The following is a 20405-nucleotide window of genomic DNA, read 5'->3' as shown; positions in this document are numbered from 1 at the left end:
TCTTCTATTGTGTGAATTGTGTGTTGAATTACCAACCCCATTAACCCTGGTGTCAGGGTTATAAATGAGCCGCCATAGGCCCCTGGTATGACTCATGTAAATGAGTAAGCGTTATATGAGCCATGTCAGGGGCCTTTGGCGTCTCAATCATAACCCTGACACCAGGGTTAATGAGGTTGGTATTCCACCTCACAACCAACACGGGATGGAGAAGATGACTCATGTAACAACTACGTACTTACATCAGTAAGTAATAACCGGGACTAACGGCTTAACGTGCCGTCCCAAGCACGGATCTTTTTACTTTTTGGACAATCAGGTGATCAGCCTGTAATGTCCTAACCAAACTAGGGATCACAAAGTGATTTTTGTGCTTTGTCCCCACCGGGATTCTAACCCGGGACCTCCGGATCGTGAGCACAACGCTCAACCACTGGACCACGGAGGCCGTTAGTATTTTAGTGGGTGGAGGGTAGTTGTTCTTAATGCAGATATTTACAACTGAACATATTTTTAGAGGTGGAAACAAATTTATTTAAAAAAAAAAACGACACAAAACACGGCACAAAACAAATCGGATATATTTTACAAAATTATAATTTACAAAAGAAATGAACGTAATCTTAAGAGCACGCGCTTCGAACGAAAGAAAATAAAAAAGGGGGCAAGTGTTGGTTGGAGCGTCCTTATATAGCTTCGGTCGTTGGTGTTGCCATATGAGTAGGGGATGCCGCTAACAATATTTTATGTTTTTTCTCGCTCCCGCAGTCATTGGGCTAAGGAAACTAAACGACAAAGGTTTAAAAGGCCGAATAATCGATTAATAAATAATAGATGAAGTGTTTTCTGAGTAATCAAAAGTCAGTTATTTCCGTCGTTAATGTGAACCGCCTGACACCTGACATCGAGTTGGATTGAAACTTGGCAATTACTTCTGAGACAACAACTTCAAACGTATTGGTTTTATAGGAGTTTATTTAAAGTTCATTGTACATTTTGTTTATTTATGCAAATAAGCAATCGACGATTCACAAACTGTTATAAGTCTTACATGAGGGGGCATTTTGTGTAGGCTGAACTACCTGGAAACAATTTGCGTTCAGTTTGTATTGAATTATTACAATCAAAAACTATTTATGAATCGCAATCAAACGATAATCGATTTATGACTAGTGCATCTATTTTTTCAATATCATTCATCAATCATCGTAGATAGATAGATAGATAAAATACTTTATAGGGCACAGTTGACATTAAGATACAGAGATAAGGACAACAGATACAGAAAGGTACAACAGCCTTATTGCTCATGCAGCAATAACTTACAGGCAACCTTTGAGTACACGACAATTTTGTGCAAATATAATAGTAGCGGGTCAGTGCATTGTAACATAACAAATAAATCACATAATAAATCATTATTAAATATAAATCGATCATTGTTAGTAAACAAACGATGCACTTCAAGCGATGCTGTTGTTGTTTTTGTTGTGTTGTTGTTGCGTGTTTGTGTTGCGTGTTGTTGTTGTTATTGTTGTTGTTGTGTGTTGTTGTTGTCAGTAAATCGTTAATTGTTACATAGTAAATCCTTATAAAGGACATAGACCAAAGTTGTACGAAACTTGGTCCAACCCACCACTAACAAGTCCAATTTACCGCATAGTGAAAATTTCAATCGAAAAAAAAAACTGGCTTGGACGAGTCTTGAACCCGCAGCTTTTGACAAGCCTGAGAATGTGTTAACCATTACACCACCGGGTCCTCCTCCTGTCTATGCGAAATTCTTTCCGACTCCAGCGCCATCTATCTAGAACATTGAGTACTAAAATCACTTTAGACTTACTTAATAAAAAAAACCACAATAGTGGTTTTTTTACGTGTCTTACAATGATGTAGGAAATATTTTCCCATGAAAAAGGTTAAGAAACTTGATTTTTCATTGAGCCATAACTTTTTAATGACCGCATATTCATGACTGCGGTTTGGTATTAGTATTTACTGGTCTATTTTTGTAAGTACATAAGACTCGTTGGTGGTGGACATTTACACCACTCTTGGTCATTCTCCTTTTAAAAGTAATTTTAACATTATCTCCCTAGCATTATCCCGTTTTTCACAGGGTCCGCTTACCTAACATGTAGATTTGACAGGTCCGGTCTTTTACAGAAGCGACTGCCGTCTGACCTTCAAAATCGCGAAGGGAAAACCAGCCCAATACAGGTTAGGTCACATCCGAAAATGCATTTCTCGGGAATGTGGGTTTCCCCACAACATTTTCCATCACCGCTGAGCACGTGATAATCACGATCCAAACATGAATTTGAAAACAAATTCGACAACCATTTGTTTAGACCTGTGCTGGATTCGAACCTGCAACCTCAAAGTGAGAGGCAAGCGTCCTACCAACTGGGCTACCACGGCTTCCACGGGTTTAAAAGTAATTTAAACACACCCAAAAGAGCAACAAAATCTGCAATGATTTGATCTCATTCGCTCTCCTCGTTTGAAAATGCGTAGTTAACATCGTTGTCGGCTATAAAACCTGCCTTTTGGCTTGTTAAAGTCATGTTGGGACCTCCATAACAGTTTTAAATAATAATGTCTTCTGAAATGTTCTATTTATACTCGATATGGGTGGGCTACCGACACAGTATAAAATATACATCGGTTACGTAACATACCTACTGTAGATTGCAAGATAGCAGTAGTTAAATCAATTGGCAATAGAGAGGTAAGAATAAATAGTTTGTGTGCATATATAAACTCATTGGCTCAAATTAGCTTCAAAACGTTTTTTCGAGTCTGCTCCGCACCACCCAATTCCCTTGGTAGTTGCGGATTCCGAATACATCCCGCTTCGGAACGGTACTTACTGAAAAGTATCGGCGCCCAAAGGACCTCCCGATTACTCTAGCTAGCAGCCAATCCGCTCGTGACAACAAACACTCCAGGACCCCGATACCGACCCCGCCGCCGCGGTCGGTGATTTCCCTCATTCGGCACTTACTTCTATCAAACCACTAGGGTCGATTAATTCTTTTAAATATTATCCTCTCAGACGAGACGCCCTGAGACGAAGTTCGCGCCCAACAGGGCACCGTTAGGCCTGTTGTTTTAAATGTTGTACCAGGTGAGAGCACTTCCACATTTGTAGAAAATCAACAATACGTGAAAAAAAATAGCCAGGATAACAATAAATATACTAATTAAGTAAGTACCTTAAGCTCTAGTTAATAGAAATATGAACAGCTTTTGAAAATCATAAGTTTCAAAGGTAACTGATTCCGTATTTTCTGTTGCTATACCTAAACCAATATATGCGTTTGGGGATGGAAATTAATACGCCTAGAAGCATTATAACCGTGTTTCAATTTGGTATATGCTGTTATTATATAACAGGATACCTAATACGGCTGTTAAAGGTCGCCTGGAAGAGATTGCTACTTAGCAATAAGGCCGCCTATTGTACTAATTCTATTTCTCTTTTGTTTTGTATTTTGTTTTTTCCTGTTTGTGCAATAAAGTATTTGTTATGTTATGTTGTTATGTTAAATCTGTGAAGGGAAAGCATCCTTAATAAGGAAGGCTGGAAGCTCTCATTTACAATGAATTAAATACCTCTTCCACCAGATCTTACGAAGAACAAAATTAATACTAATACTCCAGATGGTGCCAAGGCCTTTTTCTTTTTAACCAACTTAAAAAAAAGGTAATTTAACTTTTCCCTTTATCATCTATTTATTCTTCCATTTACTCAGCGGTGAACCACATCGTGAGGAAATACACATTCCCGAGAAATGCATTTTCGGAAGTATGTGATCTAACCTATTAGGCTGGTTTTCCCTTCGTGTGTTGGAAGGTCAGACAGGCAGTCATTTCTGTAAGAAACCAGACCTGTCAAATCTTCAGCTTAGGTAAGCGGACCCTGTGAAACACCGGATAATGCTAGGGAGATGATTTTCTATTTCTAAACTCAAGTCCGTTACAGGCAGATCTACTTACTATAAACACCATTATTACCATTTCAGAACGCACAAACAATCTTTATTTTACAAAAACATTTTTAAGAACACCATTCCAGCTAAAAACTTCGTAATACCAACGTCATTTTCTCGCTAGAAAGCTGTCTAATACTAAATCCTCAATATACGCCGCGAAAATTGCCTCAACTCGGGAATCTAGCGCTGAAAGCTAGAAGTTAGACGCGACAATAAAGAGTGATATAAACGAAATTTCTCCGTACAAAGGGAATGCCTGCAAGCCAGCATAGGAGAACTTGCAAACGTAATTTCGTTGGCTAATAGGTAAACAAGGCAAAATTGTGTTCCGTCCGCGAGTATGCTTCACTAACCTAAATTAGTTTGCGGCTTGCTGGAGCGTCGCTTTTGCTCCTCCAGTTGGCTCTCCTGTATTTCTGCGACCCTGGTACTTAGTGTGGACTAAAGCGTTATTTCTTCTTCTATCGTGTGGGTTGTGAGGTGGATTACCAACCTCAGCAACTCTAGTGTCAGGGTTATTATCGAGCCGCCAACGGCCTCACTTACATCAGTAAGTAGTAACCGGGACCAACGGCTTAACGTGCCTTCCGAAGCACGGATCATCTTACTTTTAGACAATCAGGTGATCAGCCTGTAATGTCTTAACCAAACTAGGGATTACAAAGTGATTTTGTGATATGTCCCCACCGGTATTCGAACTCGGGACCGTGAGCTCAACGGTCAACCACTGGACCACAGAGGCCGTTATTCTTAATTTATTCTTTATACGTCTTTAGCCGTTGGTCCCGGCTGCATTAGCAGTCGTTAATAACCATCAATCCGCACTGGGCCCGCGTGATGGTTTAAGGCCCGATCTCCCTATCCATCCATAGGGAAGGCCCGTGCCCCAGCAGTGGGTATGTTAATGGGCTGGTGGTCATGATACGTCTATAGCTTTAGGCTAAGTATAACTTTATGCTATATTAGTGAGGTGTTTTATTCTGACGTGAGTTATTATTATACTTTTGCATTCATACGTTACTTTGTTGGTCTAACAGAAAGCTCTGTGTGGCGTAGATACAATACAATACAAAAACTGTTTATTGCACTTAAATCACATAAAAAATAGTATTATAATTAAATTTTGTAGTACAACAGGCGGCCTTATTGCTAAGGTAGCAATCTCTTCCAGGCAACCTTTAGGTATTAGATATGAATTTAATGAAAAGTGTAGCGGGATAGACAGTGTAAAATAAGAAAAAAAAAATGTTGAAAAATATAAGTACTTATATAACTATACGGATACTTCATATATCTTGCGATGGATGTCAAATTCAAATTCAAAAATATCTTTATTCAGTAGGTAACATAGTTACACTTTGAATCGTCAATTTTTACATAACGAACGTCTCATCCGCCTAAAACAACTGCAGCTTCTCACAACCTGTATAGCCGGGGAATAGAAGCTGCAAGAAAAACCTCGGCACAGGGTCCTAGACGTTCTTTAAAAAAAATGTACCTATGACTACCACCAGCTATATCCCAGCTGTGGACTTAGGTCAATGATTTCCCTCTTTCAGCGTTTATCCGCATCTTAATTTATTGTTTCAAATACAATCAATCTTCTCTGACGACGTCCTAATGTTCACGCCCACCTCTCGCGACTGGGCACCCTCAGGCATGTTTTCTTAAATTTTGTACCGGTTGTAAGTAAAAAAATAATCTAAAGAGGGTATTTTGGTAAAGAGAGTCCACTGTAACAATATAGCAGTGATGGGCCGATCACCTGATTTAATAATCTTGCTTTTACGTGGAACAAAATAAAACTTTATTTTCTAAGTGCTCATAGAAAACCTTTTTAAAGAGTAAGTGCTTAAAGCTATATTTAATAAAGTTACCTATCTAATGTTTGAAAACAAGCCAAAATTTCGTCTCGTGGCTTCACTAGCGTAAATTAGTTTAGGGGCTTGCTGCGCTGTCGTTTTTGCTTCCCGAATAAAGGTTTTACTCTTCAACATTTATGCTAGCCTGGTAGTTTGAGCAGGGGCTAACACTTTTTCGAGCTTCAATTTTTTTTACGTGCATGAATTTACGAAAATGGAAATACAGAAGAAACTATACAGGGTGTTAGTGACATCGTAACGAAAACTTTGAGGGGTGATTGAGGCCATGATTCTGAGGTGATATTAAGTGGAATTTTCCGTCGGAAAAGTATGGAATTGAAAATAATTAAAAAAACACAAACATTTTCAGGAATATTCAGACTGAAAATTCCACTTGATATCAACTCAGAATCATAGTCTGAACCATCCCCCTCAGTATTCGTTACGGTGTCACTAACACCCATACCTACTTGTATGGCTACCCTATGTACTTGTGTGGGGTGTAAGTGACATCGTAACGAATACTGAGGGGGATGATTCAGCTGATTATTCCGAGTTAATATCAAGTGGAATTTTCATCGCAAAATTATAGAATTGAAAATAATTTAACTATTAAAATTATAGAATTGAAAAATTCCACTTGATATTAACTCAGAATCATGGTCTGAATCATCCCCCTGAGTATTCGTTACGATGTCACTAACACCATGTATACTTACAACAATTTTCTTTGAATAAAAAGATATTTAAATAACATTGGTACACTCACGATTATATCCCAATTGGAGTAGTCATAAGTACACCCCACGCAAGATTAACTAAGTACCCAAGAAAATGTCCAGAAGAAAAAAAAGACTTAATTCCATAAAAGTAGAATAAAAGTTTGAAATTCTTAAAACTATAAATTTTAAAAGTGTAAACGTCACGTTAAATTCAAATTCAAACTTTTATTTCGGTATTTCTTTTTTTACATCGATAATAAATAATTAATGAACTATGTTAGAACTCGTTTACACTCACAACTCTAATGCACACATACACAGCACAGCTACACTTTTGAAACGAAGTTCTAAGATTTCTTCTAATAGTTCTGAATGTTAGAAAAGACACAATCGGTTTTTACGACATATTCGTAAAAATAAGCATCTGAATGTCTTCAGTTGCTTATTCGCTCAAATCGCCACTTTTAGAAGAAAAGGTATACATTAAATCACGTATGTTTATTGACTATTCTCTTTTGTGAAGTCTTCAACGACGCCTATACCCTCTGAGGATGATGCCATGAGGTTCGGGCCCATCTGGTCACCCGGACAACAGGCCTCATCTGTTGTCTTAAGTTTTATACCGGGCGAGAACCCTCAGCGCTTCCCATTTAGTTAATGCCATTTGCAAATCTACATAAGACGCGTTAAGAAAAAATTCCAATCTGTTGTTTCAATTAACCGTAACACCATTTGCTTAAATCTGGTATGTTTATTGACTCTTCTCTTTTGTGAAGTCTTCAATGACGCCTATACCCTCAGATGATGCCATGAGGTTCGGGCCCATCTGGTCACCCCGACCACAGGCCCCACCTTTTGTCTTAAATTTTGTACCGGGCAAGAGCCCTCAGCGCTTCCCATTTAGTTAATGCCTTTTGCAAATCTACATAATTCGCGTCAAAAGAAAACTTTTAAATTGTTGTTTCAATTAACCGTAACACCATTTGCTTACATCAAATTACTTGATTACACCACAGAGCAGCATTTGATTCCATTCAAATAAGTAGGTTAGCTAACCAAAACGTCGTTTAGACGGTCGAACGGAACATCTAACTTCTAAGGCCATGGCTAGGACAGCAGCGGATACGAGTAGCGGAGATGTGGTTGGACGATGTACAGTAGAACCAACGCGTAATGGTTGTATGGTGCGAAGCGCAGGAGAAAGAGAGGAGAGAGAGAAAGAGAGAGAGAGAGAGGAGATGACACACTCCATCTGATTCTTATCCGATCCGAGTTTATATGGCTACTTGTATGTAAAGTAAAGTAAAGTAAAGTTTATTATTAGAATCCACAAAAAGACAAATACAGTAACAATTGACTTATAGTTAAGAGTACAGCATCTCTTTGTGGAGGGCCGATGCCTATACTAGGTGGAAACCTGTATTATAGGTCATCACCCCCCCCCCCCCCCCCGTTTGTCCATGATAATTACGTTGAATAAATGATTCTGATTTCTTATTTCAATAAAATGACAAATAGCAATATTGATTTGTCTCGATGAATTGATTGTCTATTTTCTCCGCCGCTACCGCTCCCGCTCCGCTGCCCGCTGAAGTCGAGGCCACAACTAATGACTGGTCGTCATACTATCTGTATTTTCCTATTGTTCCTGTCTTCGAGTCTAGAGTGAAATGGATGAAACAAATTTAGTGGGGCAGCTACATCGTCGTACTATAGTAAAGATTTAAGACGTGATTTTCATCAACAAAAACTCAATTTCTTTCAGTAAGACCTGAGACGTCACAGGCCTTACACCCCGGACACTTCAGATACATTCTTCGGATCACGCCTATTTCCCACCGGGGTATGCAGAGACTACTGAATTCCATTGGCTTCGATCCTGAATTCCTGACACACAGACATTATACATTGACGTTATCGTACACGCGCATCTCTGTGTGTGACGTCTGATGACATACGATTGAAGACTAAAGTAGGACCGAGAGGGGGTGAGGTAAACCTAGCCCAGCCGCTGGTGGGGAGCGGGGAGTTGCCGTTCTATTCTTAGTTTTATTCTTTATTCTATGATACAAGTCGATACCTATTGCTTTCACCAGACTAATACGAGAACGCAATACTGCGAACACGTCTATCAAATAATACATTCGTTCTCCAGTTCAAGAAAATGAACTGACAGGAACTATACGTATTGTAATTCAATATTTCCTTCAGACTTCCATAGCGCCATTCTGCAAAATTCCACCGCAACTACATAAAAGCTGGCAAAGTTACAAGTTTTCAGCACAAAGGAATTTAACACTTACAATGTTACCAACAAAGTTTAGCTCAAAAGTAATAATATGTTTGTTAGATATTGGAAACCGAGACGCAGAAATGTGCTGAAGTGGCATTAAAATTATGTTGGTCAGAATAGTATCGCTGCGCTAATATGGAGTTTATGGCATTGGGAATCAATGTACAATATCGTTTGCAGCAACCGTGGTGACGCGTCCATAATAAGTAAGTATCCTATTAGTAAAATATGGCCCTAAAGGTCAAGCTGCCTAATCAATACACCACTGAGGTACCAATAGTTCTCATCGTTATAATAATCTCGAAAATATTTTCTTTCATCTACTCTTACCTAAGCATCATAATTTAAATGTGAAATATATTTCTGAATCACTTTGAAGTGCACTGCATTCAAAGGTAAAAATATTGCTTGCAAAAGAAAGTTGAGATGGCTCCGGTGCTAAAAAGTATGCGGTTACACCCTTTGATTTCTGATCAAAAGCAGAAGAGGTTGACCTCCGTTTTTCAGTATATTTTCTTTGAATATTGATGAAATGTCAGCGACAGGGAACGGCCTCCGTGGTCCAGTGGTCGAGCGTTGGGCTCACGATCCGAATCCCGGTGAAGATATATCACAAAATCACTTTGTGAGCCCTGGTTTGGTGAGGACATTCCAGTCTGATCACACGATTGTCCGAAAGTAAGGTGATCTATGCTTCGGAAGCCGTTGGTCCTGGATACTACTTACTCGTACTGATTTAAGTAAGTAGTCGTTACATGAGCCATGACAGGGGCCTTTGGCGGCTCAGTAATAACCATGACACCATTGAGTTGATGAGGTTGGTAATTCACCTCACAACCCACACAATAAGAAGGTCACTAGACCATGGAATACATAATAGTATACGTAGATAGGATGTAAATAGACTGTTATATGTATGAATACTCTTAACAGTCTACCAAAATAGATGTAAGCAGATTATCCCATTCTTGAAACTGAAAAGTCAATTATGTTTCTCTCCTATTGGTTGTTAGGTCAAATACCCATCTTCTTGATGTCGTGGGGGTTGTGAGATCAATGACTTACCCGCTTTGTTTGGTTTAGGCATTAGGTTTGTTATATTTTTGAGTACCCATTCCAAAGAAAAGGCTTTTGCCAAACAGTGGGACAATGACTCCGATTCCTGCAGACACTTCCTTATTTTATTTTAAGTTGTATCCATCATTTTCTTATCCGCCAAAAAGGAAAGTTGTCAATCGTCCATATTGTTATAATTTTAAAATCAATGAATAACTCGGACGGATAAAATAAGCATCCCGCTGGTATTCAACCCGTTTGACAGTGCTATCAACTTAATTCTGTCGGGTTATTGGGCAATATATAAAAGTTTTAGAGGGGTTTTTAATTTTATGCCTATCGATTGCCCGTCTCTTTCCTGTTCGCCCGATAAGAAAATGATAGTATAATTAAAAATAAAATTAAGTGGTATGTATTGAAATCAAAGGTTAACGTCGTGTCTTATAGAGAAGTCAAGGAATTGGCCTTTGATAGACTGGAATGGAAAATGCTACACCGACAAGAGCGTGGCTCTTAAATTGATGATGATGTATTGAAATCATCACCAGCACAGACCAAACAAACAAACAAACATTCAAAATTCCTCCAGTATCCAAAGGGAAAAGTATACTATGCAATATAAGTCCGGCCAAGTAGTTCATCGATCAGCAAATCTACAAAAGTCCCGTTAAACAAGATACGAAAGTCGAACAAGAAGAATATTACCCACAAATTTTTGAAGAAAGAATATTAAGTCTAACCAAGACTTAGATTCCCACAGGAGACTAGACCTCATTGTTTGATGCATCTAGAATGCTGATACAGTGCAGCGCAGTTACGACACGAGATCTGCTCTGCTCTATACGAGATTAAACCTCTGTGCCCAAGAACTGCGCTATAGATTAAGAGACAGCGGCGAAAAAATATTGATGGTACAATAAAACTAATAATTATAAGCTCACACATATAAAACTCACACCAACTTTACAATTCGGTAGTAAACATAAATCCAAATATGATTTGTCAAAATGGAGCTTACGAGAAAGGCAACGTCATGGGATCCGGAGGTCCTGGGTTCGATTCCCGGTGGGGACATATCACAAAAAATACTTAATGGTCCCTAATTTGTTTAGAACATTATAGACTGATCACCTGATTGTCCGAAAGTAAGATGATCCGTGCTTCGGAAGGCACTTTAAGCCGTTGTTCCCGGTTACCACTTACTGATGTATGTAAGTAGTCGTGACATAAGCCATGTCAGAGGCCTTTGGCGGCTCAATAGTAACCATGACACCAGGATTGATGAGGTTGATATTCCACATCACAACCCACACGATAGCAGAAGGTGGGATTTTTGACTTTTATTATTTATAATTAGTCATGAATAATAATTAGCCTTCTGCTGTCATGATTTTCTAGAAAAAAAAAGAAGAATATCGTATCGTCTCATAACTTTAAGTTGTGTTCTGATTACTTGTGATTCTGCCAAACCTATCGCGGAACAACTGGCTTGAGCTGTGTTCATATAACAACGCCTTCAGGGGGTTGTTGGGGATGCCGTGGCGCTGCAGTGCCTCGGGGATGTTCGCCTCTTGGAGCACTGATGGCTTCCAGGCTGTTCTACGCAAGCGTGTGGCTTCTCTGTGGGAGCGAGTGCGGGGCAGCAGCAACAGTCTCCTGAAGGTGGTCTCACAAAAGATGGACAGTCCCATCCTCACTCACTGGATGTACATGCATGTGACATCCAATGAAAGTTATAAACTTTACTAACTTAGATATATTCTGTTACTAACAAAATATGGATAAATATCCGAAATAATTATTTAATTTCATATAAATCATATTCATAAGCATAGTTGTATTTCGAACCACTGTCTCTCGGTCTATATAGTCAGGCAGCCTGAACAAAGCAAATTGTCTCGAAAGTTAAATTGCGCTATTTCCTTTTGAATATGTCTAGATTGCAACGTTTGTCTGATTTTGATTGTTACCCTTTGTCCTACAAGACACAAGTCTCGACAACTGTATTTTGGAGATTTTCTGCATAAAATATACCTGGACATAGCGCCTGTTTTCGAGTTCTTGAAGTTGATAAACGTAAGTTTTGAAGATCATATTTTTCGCCCTTAAATGTGAAATCATATTTGGAGTGACATGATACTTTTAACTGAAATTTACTTTGACGACATATTAGGGATGACATGCGGGTGAACAAATTCAAATTCAATAATATCTTTATACAGTAGGTGACATAGTTACACTTTGAATCGTCAATTTTTACATAACGAACGTCTCATCCGCCTAAAACTACTACAGCTTTTGACAACCTGTATAGCCAGGGTAAAGAAGCTACAAGAAAAAGCACGGCAAAGGGCCCTACACGGTCTTTAAAAAAATGACAGCCTCCGCGGTCTAGTGGTAAGAGCGTTAGGCTCACGATCTGGAGGTCCGGGTTCGATTCCCGATGGGGACATTTTCGAAATCACTTTGTGAGACTGTCCTTTGTTTGGTAAGGACTTTTCAGGCTTGAATCACCAGATTTTCCGAAAAAGTAAGTTGATTCCGTGCTTCGGAGGGCACGTTAAGCCGTTGGTCCCGGCTATTAGCCGTAAAAACACCTCCACCAACCCGCAGTGGAGCAGCGTGGTGGAGTATGCTCCATACCTTCTCCGGTTGATTGAGAGGAGGCCTGTGCCCAGCAGTGGGACGTATATAGGCTATTTATGTTGTGTATGTTTATATTGTTATACAATTGAGTAATTTAGCTGCCTAATTGATATTAGGTGAGAACTGATGTTCTCAGATAGACATTTTGTAAGACTAATACTCGCATAGCGGCTGTAAGCAAAAAGGCTGCAAAGTTTTAACTTCCCACTCCTACTTTAGTGGCAGACCTGATGGCAAGTAATGATGTGGCTTTAGGTGGTACACACTCATTTTGGCGCTTAGGGACGGTACTGAAAAGTATCGGCGTCTGAAGGACGTAATATACGATCCCGACTACCTGATTACTCTAGCCATAGAGGCGGCCAAACAGCTCGCGACACCAAACACTTCAAGACCCCGATACCAACACCGTCAGTGTGGTCAACGATTTCCCTCAATCAGCGCTTATCGCTATCGACCCACTAGGGTCGATTAATACTTCCAAATACTTTTCCTCTCAGACGACGCCCTGAGCCGGGGTTCACGCCCAACTGGGCACCCTCAGGCCTGTTGTCTTAAACGTTGTACCGGGTGAGAGCCTTCAGCACTCTATATTTGTCCGGCCAAGTAGTTAATGACATCTGCGGCAAATCTACAATTAGTCATGTCTAAAAAAACTCACTTTGCAAATGCCTATTAACCTTAAGCTTCAAAAACCGTAAGAAGAATAACCGGGACCAATGGTTTATACATTCTGCAGCACAGATCATCTTACTTTCGGGCAATCGCATCAGCCGGTAATATCCTAACTGAACAAGGGATGACAAAGTGATTATTGAGTCCCTACACTGGGATTCCAACCTGGGATCTCTGGATCGTGAACCGAAACCTCAACCACTGGACTACGGAGGCCAACATGTCAGAAAACACTCAGAACCTCTGACTGTTTTAAGAGATGCTCAGGAAGATAAGCAGTTGAATGACTTCTATTGATTATAAGATTAGAGTTTACTTTTGTACTGACCCGTTTGCTCATTCAGCTCAGTTTGTATTCTGCTTGCCTGCAACGTCCATTGTCTCAAGATCGATTCGTAGTTGGACAATGCCTTCAGTTGAATGCACTGTGATTGCGGAAGTGTTGAAGAAATACGCTTGGTGTTTACTTTCATGGTGAGATTGTAGATGTGATCATTATTTATTAAGTTTAACATAGCTGGAGAGATGTGGGTGTATATTGTATTATACAGCCTACCCCTTTGGGGATAAAGGTGTGACGCTTTGTTATCATCATCATCATAAGCCCATTAACGTCCCCACTGCTGGGGCACGGGCCTTCCCTATGGATGGATAGGGGGATCGGGCCTTAAACCATCACGCGGGCCCAGTGCGGATTGACGGTTATTAACGACTGCTAATGCAGCCGGGACCAACGGCTTAACGTGCCTTCCGAAGCACGGAGGAGCTCGAGATGAAAACTTTTTTTTTGTGGTCACCCATCCTATGACCGGCCTTTGCGAAAGTTGCTTAACTTCAACAATCGCAGACCGAGCGCGTTAACCGCTGCGCCACCGAGCTCCTTGCTTTGTTATATTAAAATATATTAGTAAGAAAGGTCTATATAACGTAAATAAAAGTGATTTAAAATAATTAAACCGCTTTGCGGGCTCACGATCTCGAGGTCCGGGTTGGATTCCTTAAATCGACATCGTCGAAATCACTTTGTGAAACTGTTCTTTGTTTGGTAAAGACATTTCAGGCTTGAATCACCTAATTGTCCGAAAAAATAAGATGATTCCGTGCTTCGGAAGGCAAGATAAGCCGTTTGTCTCGGGTTACTAGCTTAAACACCTCCACCAACCTGCAGCAGAGCAGTGTGGTGGAGTATGCTCCATAATTATGTTTATGTATATAAACCGACTTGAAGATCTGTCCGAAAAAGTAAAAAATAATTCAAATTCAAAAATATCTTTATTTAGCAGGTAACAACGAACGTCTCATCCGCCTAAAACTACTGCAGCTTCTCACAACCTGTATAGCCGGGGAAAAGAAGCTGCAAGAAAAACCTCGGCACAGAGCTCTAGACGTTCTTTAAAAAAAAAAAACTTGTTGATTACGACATCAGAATCTAAATTCTGAATTCCGTGCTAACAGCAACCTTTGCTACAACCCTGCAAATGCATCATCGTGGTTACTTTATCTACGACAATGGATGGAAAATGCAGTTGGGTCTTTCCTTACACTCACTTTTTACCCACAACATTTTTGGTCTTTCTACCTGCATCAAATAATATACTAAATAGTATTACCTAATACGAGTCAAATTGATAACCTCTTTTTTGAAGTCGTAGTCTGTTTATAAACAGACGGCTTTTATTTTTTCTTTTTTTAAGTTTTAATTTAATTACCTATCAAATTGGTCCAACAGAAAACTCGGTGAGGTATGATGGATGTACCTCTGTTTACCCCAATTAGGATATGTCCGTAAGCTTGCTTTTGTAACAAACACATTTTTGATTTGATTTTGATATATCAATAGTATCAAAAATCCATAAACAATCAGTATTAGTCCGGACATTTCTGCCTTGTTAATTTGCATTGGGCTCACTGAGAGCCTCAGATAAATGGATTATTTTAATTAATTATTGGAAGCCTTTCATCGGAATATACTTGAAAACAAACAAATATAAAACATTGCTGGATTAGGTAATTGTTATGTTAATAAATCGCATACTTATCTTCAAAAATTATCGACTTATCGACCATGTGGAATCCAGTAGTAGGTGTTGTAAAAAGCTTGAAACGGCCTAATGTGGTGAAAAAACGTGAGGACACAGTGAGTGCGGTTTGTCGTAGTGAGTTTGGTGCGAGTTCAGATGGTTCCGAACATTCCGATATCAAAAACATAAACAAGCGGCAAAGAAAGAGGGTAGACAGATATGTCTGCCCGTAGAAAATTATGGATCTACTCCACTCCAATCTCATCAGTCATCCCGTGATCATGGCACTTGCAACAGTGTCGAAATATCGGGAGTCTCATATCCCAATTTAAACGCGGTAAGAACCCGTTATTATGTGCTTTAATTATCTTCAAAACGTTACTTTACCAGGTTTATAACAGTTTAACTTAGACAAACAAAGGGCGAAATCCGCCATGTTTATTTGTATAACAAAAGCCTTATCTACTCCGTGCAGAACGCAAACTCTATTTTTGTATTAGAAAATCCGCTGCGTAACTTATTGTTTTTGGGGGCTTTGACAATTTGTTACGCTGCCCTGCAGTGGAAAGCTGTAAAAACGATCTTAAACCAGCAAATCAGTGACGGCCTCTGTGGTCCAGTGGTTGAGCGTTGGGCTCACGATCCGGAGGTGCTGGGTTCGATTCCCGGTGGGGACAAATCACAAAAATTACTTTGTGGCCCCTAATTTGGTTAGGACATTACAGGATGATCACCTTATTGTCCAAAAGTAAGATCATCCGTGCTTCGGAAGGCACGTTAAGCCGTTGGTCCCGGTTACTACTAACTGATGTAAGTAAGTAGTCGTTACATGAGCCATGTCAGGGGCATTTGGCGGCTCAATAATAACCCTGACACCAGGGTTGATGAGGTTGGTTCACTCTCCACCTTACAACCCACACGATAGAAGAAGTGACGGAACGTGTAATGTTCGGATCAAAGACAACTGATACACATGGTTTCCAGAATTTGTACCCGGCCATTATAATGGCTGTAGGCTAGTCCCTTCCAAATTCCCGATTCCCTTCAAAAAGTCCCGTCCAAAAGTATCATCATCTCCCTAGCATTATCCCGTTTTTTACAGGGGTCCGCTTACCTAACCTGAAGATTTGACAGGTCCGGTTTTTTACAGAAGCGACTGCCTGTCTGACCTTCCTACCCGCGAAGGGGATCACCATCATCAGCCCATTAACGTCTCCACTGCTGGGGCACGTTCCTTCCCTATGGATGGATAGGGAGATCGGGCCTTAAACCATCACGCGGGCCCAGTGCGGATTGATGGTTATTAACGACTGCTAATGCAGCCGGTACCAACGGCTTAACGTGCCTTCCGAAGCACGGAGGAGCTCGAGATGAAAACTTTTTTTTTTGTGGTTTTTTGGGCGAAAGTTGCTTAACTTAAACAATCGCAGACCGAGCGCGTTTACCGCTGCGCCACCGAGCTCCTTGGGAATGTGGGTTTCCTCACGACGTTTTCCTTCACCGCTGAGCACGTGATAATAATTATTATGATCCAAACATAAATTCGAAAACAAATTCGAAAGTCATTGGTTTAGGCCTGTGCTGGATTCGAACCTGTAACCTCAAAATCTATTGAGTTCTTCTTCATGAGCTTGAAGTCATAGAGAATTGATATCACGTGATTTCCAGAATTGGTACCCGGCTAATGGGTCGTCCCTTATTACATGGGACAAGAGGCGTGCTATGTTATGTGTTAAGGAAACTGTGTGCCTTTTTTGCTGTTTTATGCAGCCATACACAGTGGTCTACAAACTGTAAGTAATATCAGGCTTCGTAACCTACTATCCACAAACCCCGACTGAGCATTGTCACACATTTTGGAGGCAAAAATTCGTATGCACAGTTCGTATAGTGATGATTAAAAAAACGTGACGCTCGTGCCCAAAGCGGTCCATAGTGTGACGTCACAAAATAGTTACTCTCAAAAATCGTTTGTGCTTCACACAAAAGGACGAAAGGATCCGTGACAAAATTGAACAATGTTTTCGGCACACGATTCTGGACTGTGTTAATCGCAAGTTTGGTAAGGAAAATGTGTTCGACGTGGGTTTATTTAAAGTATGGACAGATAGAAGATAGAAGTTAATTTTTACCGGGTGAGAGCCTTCAGCGCTACCCATTTGTCCGACCAAGTAGTTAATGCCACCTGCGGCAAATCTACAATAAGTCACGTTTAAAAAAAAGGAAAGATAGACACGGATACCACACAACTCACGGATGCGACAGAAATAACAATACAGCCACAGAGCAGAGGGAAACCAGCTAGACAAACTTTCCGCCCGCGACTTTTGAAAAAACGTACAAAAAACCTCAACCTGTCAAATCTTCAGATTAGATAAGCGGACCCTGTAAAAAAACGGGATAATGCTAGGGGGGTGATTAAGTAGGACCAACGACTAAACGTGCCTTCCGGAGCACGGACCATCTTACTTCCGTACAATCAAGTGATCAGCCTGTTGTAATGTGCTAACCAAACTAGAGATCACAAAGTGATTTTTGTGATATGTCCCCACCGGGATTCGAACCCGGGACCTCCGGATCGTGAGCCCAACGCTCAACCGCTGGACCACGGAGGCCGTGAGAGTCGATACAGACGTGATGGTTTGTGACGTGATGTATGGTTACTTTATAAAGTTCACTTCGGAAGTCGGTGACACGAATGTGGAATTTTCATGCGCTGGTCATTTTCCCGGACATAACTTAGAGTCCCTGGAGGTTCACAATATTTCTGCTGAAAAGAGGATGCTCCTGGCCAACGCTGCAGTTTCCGAGTTTATAGGTGTTGGCAATTGCGTTTTTACGACTTTTTTCCCTTATAGTACAAGAGTTAATTTAGGGTGTGAATAAAACATTATGCCGGGTCATGTTACATTATTAATATAAATCAATTCTATATTTTAAATATTTTAAATTCTATATTTTAATTCTATATTTTAATCAATTTTAATTATCATTTTGTATCTATGTGTAATTAGACTAAGTTTTTATAGTTATTTATGAATTTTAATAAAGAATTATAGATTAAAACCATTCTATATTTCAATTTTATATATTTCAAATTCATTATATTTATATTGTCCATTCATTCTATCAAAATTCGTGGACTCTTTTCGTAGCGCGCTTTATGTATTTTCTTCTATCGTGTGGGTTGTGAGGCGGATTACCAACCCCATCAACCCTGGTGTCAAGGTTACTATTGAGATATTGATACAGAATGTAGTGTGGAAAGTCCCTCAGTAGGACAGTAGGAAATGAAGTAAGATGATTCGACACTACGAAGACATACAATCAGTGTTTAGTTCGGATATCTATCTACTTACATAAAAGCAAGTACGTAGTAGTTACATAAGCCATGACGGCTGAATAAATTGATAAAACCGGACATCAACCGCTTTATCTTGGACGTGACGTGTTTTGGTTTTCCTCAGGTGGCTTTAACTACTTGTCTAGACAAATGGAGAGCGCTGGTACAAAAATTTAAGTCATCGACCTCACAAAACATACCTGAAGAAGCGGAAGTAGGTAATCCTCCCGCGATCTAAAGTTATGTCCATAAAATGACCAACCAGCGGTGGAAAATTCTACAATTCCTACATTCCTAAAGCTATGTCGCTGAAGCGCTGAACTTTCAGAATTTAACTTTTTGTCGGTTTGTTTGTAACAGAATACAACGAACTGTATTTCGCGGCCACAACTGTGCCTGGCTGTGTGAGGCCGTGGATCTAGAGAAGATTCTAGAAACGTTAAAGATAATGTAAAAAAACTTATTATAAGGTTAATGATTACCTAAATTATAAAAATGTCTGGTAAGTATTGAATGTGTACCTCTAGTTATTAAATAACTTGTAATGTACCTTCATTGATTTAAAAGATGTGTTGCTGTTGCAGTTTCTTGTCATTTCCTCTCCTCAGCCACAACACCTTGCGAAATGACGGATGACGGGTTGGCGGAGGTGTTTAGGCTAGTAGCCCGGGACCAAAGGCTTAGCGTGCCTTCCGAAGCACGGAATCATGTTACGTTTTTGGACAATCGGGTGATACAAGCCTGCAATGTCCTTATCAAACAAAGGACAGTCTCAGAAAATGATTTCCACAGTGTCTCCATCGGGAATCGAACCCGGACCTCCAGTTCATGAGCTCAACGTTCTATCCACTAGACCACGGAGGCTGTATATGTGTGGGTTCCATATATTATTATAATGAGTTGTACCTGTAGCCGTTTGTGGCCGACATATCCAAGCACAATATTTTACTTTGGGGTTTGGATTTGAAAAGTAAATTCAATCTTACAATTTGATGTTCCGTTATATTAAAATGTTGAAATGATTGATATTACCTAATAAAATTACAAGTTTAAAACTTTATTCGTTATGTCAGGGGTTTTTCGTCTTGTCGCATATCGCCCGTCTGTTATAATAATATAGCATTACAAAAAAACAGGTTCTAGAAAGGTCCGACCTTATATATTCCGTACATTATGCTGCCTATGCCAGTTGTGACATAGAAGTTGACTGTTCTTAGCCACTGACTGTTGACTGTCGACTGTTGACTGAGAACAGTCAACTTCTATGTCAAAGAAAGCCTGTGCCTTCCGTCAAAGTGTACGCCACTAACATAACATGATAGAGAAATGCATTGGCTCCAACAAAAAATGACAAATGATTGACAATCGACTGAAGGTTTTCAGAATCCTATTTACCTTAACGTAAATTAACTTACCCTGATTTCTTTCATGTCTTCAGTCACTTCTGTTGGTATCGGCAAAGATGTGGAAAATATGTTTCATTCAGGAACACAGGAATGAATCTATAAACAAGATGAAACATTTAATTTCAAATATATAAGCAACGCAAACATCTAAATATTTTATAGTTTTCTTTCATGTGGGATGTGGGTTTAATGTAATAGAAGAGTACTCTGGAGATAGACTACTCTGGGCGCCATCCCACTTGCATCAGACAGAGTACTGCGGGGCAGAAAGCAAGAGGGAAACCACTGTTGTATTCTTCCCTAAAAAGTAGCATTGAGGATGCTACACCGACAAGAGCGTGGCTCTCAAATTAGTGAAGATGTGAAAAAAGAAAATGCTTTTC

At 39.9% G+C, this 20405-nt stretch overlaps 1 protein-coding gene across 1 annotated transcript in view; it reads right to left on the bottom strand.

Moving 5' to 3' along the window:
• The window catches only part of LOC126374380 (alpha-N-acetylgalactosaminidase-like), a 191249-nt gene extending 171129 nt beyond the window's left edge, over positions 1-20120 (bottom strand). Inside the window, exon 1 of the mRNA XM_050021002.1 lies at positions 20032-20120. Coding sequence (XP_049876959.1) covers positions 20032-20046 — 15 coding nt within the window. The 5' untranslated portion in view covers positions 20047-20120. The remainder of the gene's footprint in view (positions 1-20031) is intronic.
• Positions 20121-20405: the final 285 nt, after the last annotated feature.

Source organism: Pectinophora gossypiella, chromosome 17, assembly GCF_024362695.1.
Source record: "Pectinophora gossypiella chromosome 17, ilPecGoss1.1, whole genome shotgun sequence".
Taxonomy (NCBI): domain Eukaryota; kingdom Metazoa; phylum Arthropoda; class Insecta; order Lepidoptera; family Gelechiidae; genus Pectinophora; species Pectinophora gossypiella.
This window is presented reverse-complemented; position numbering and strand designations above follow the sequence as displayed.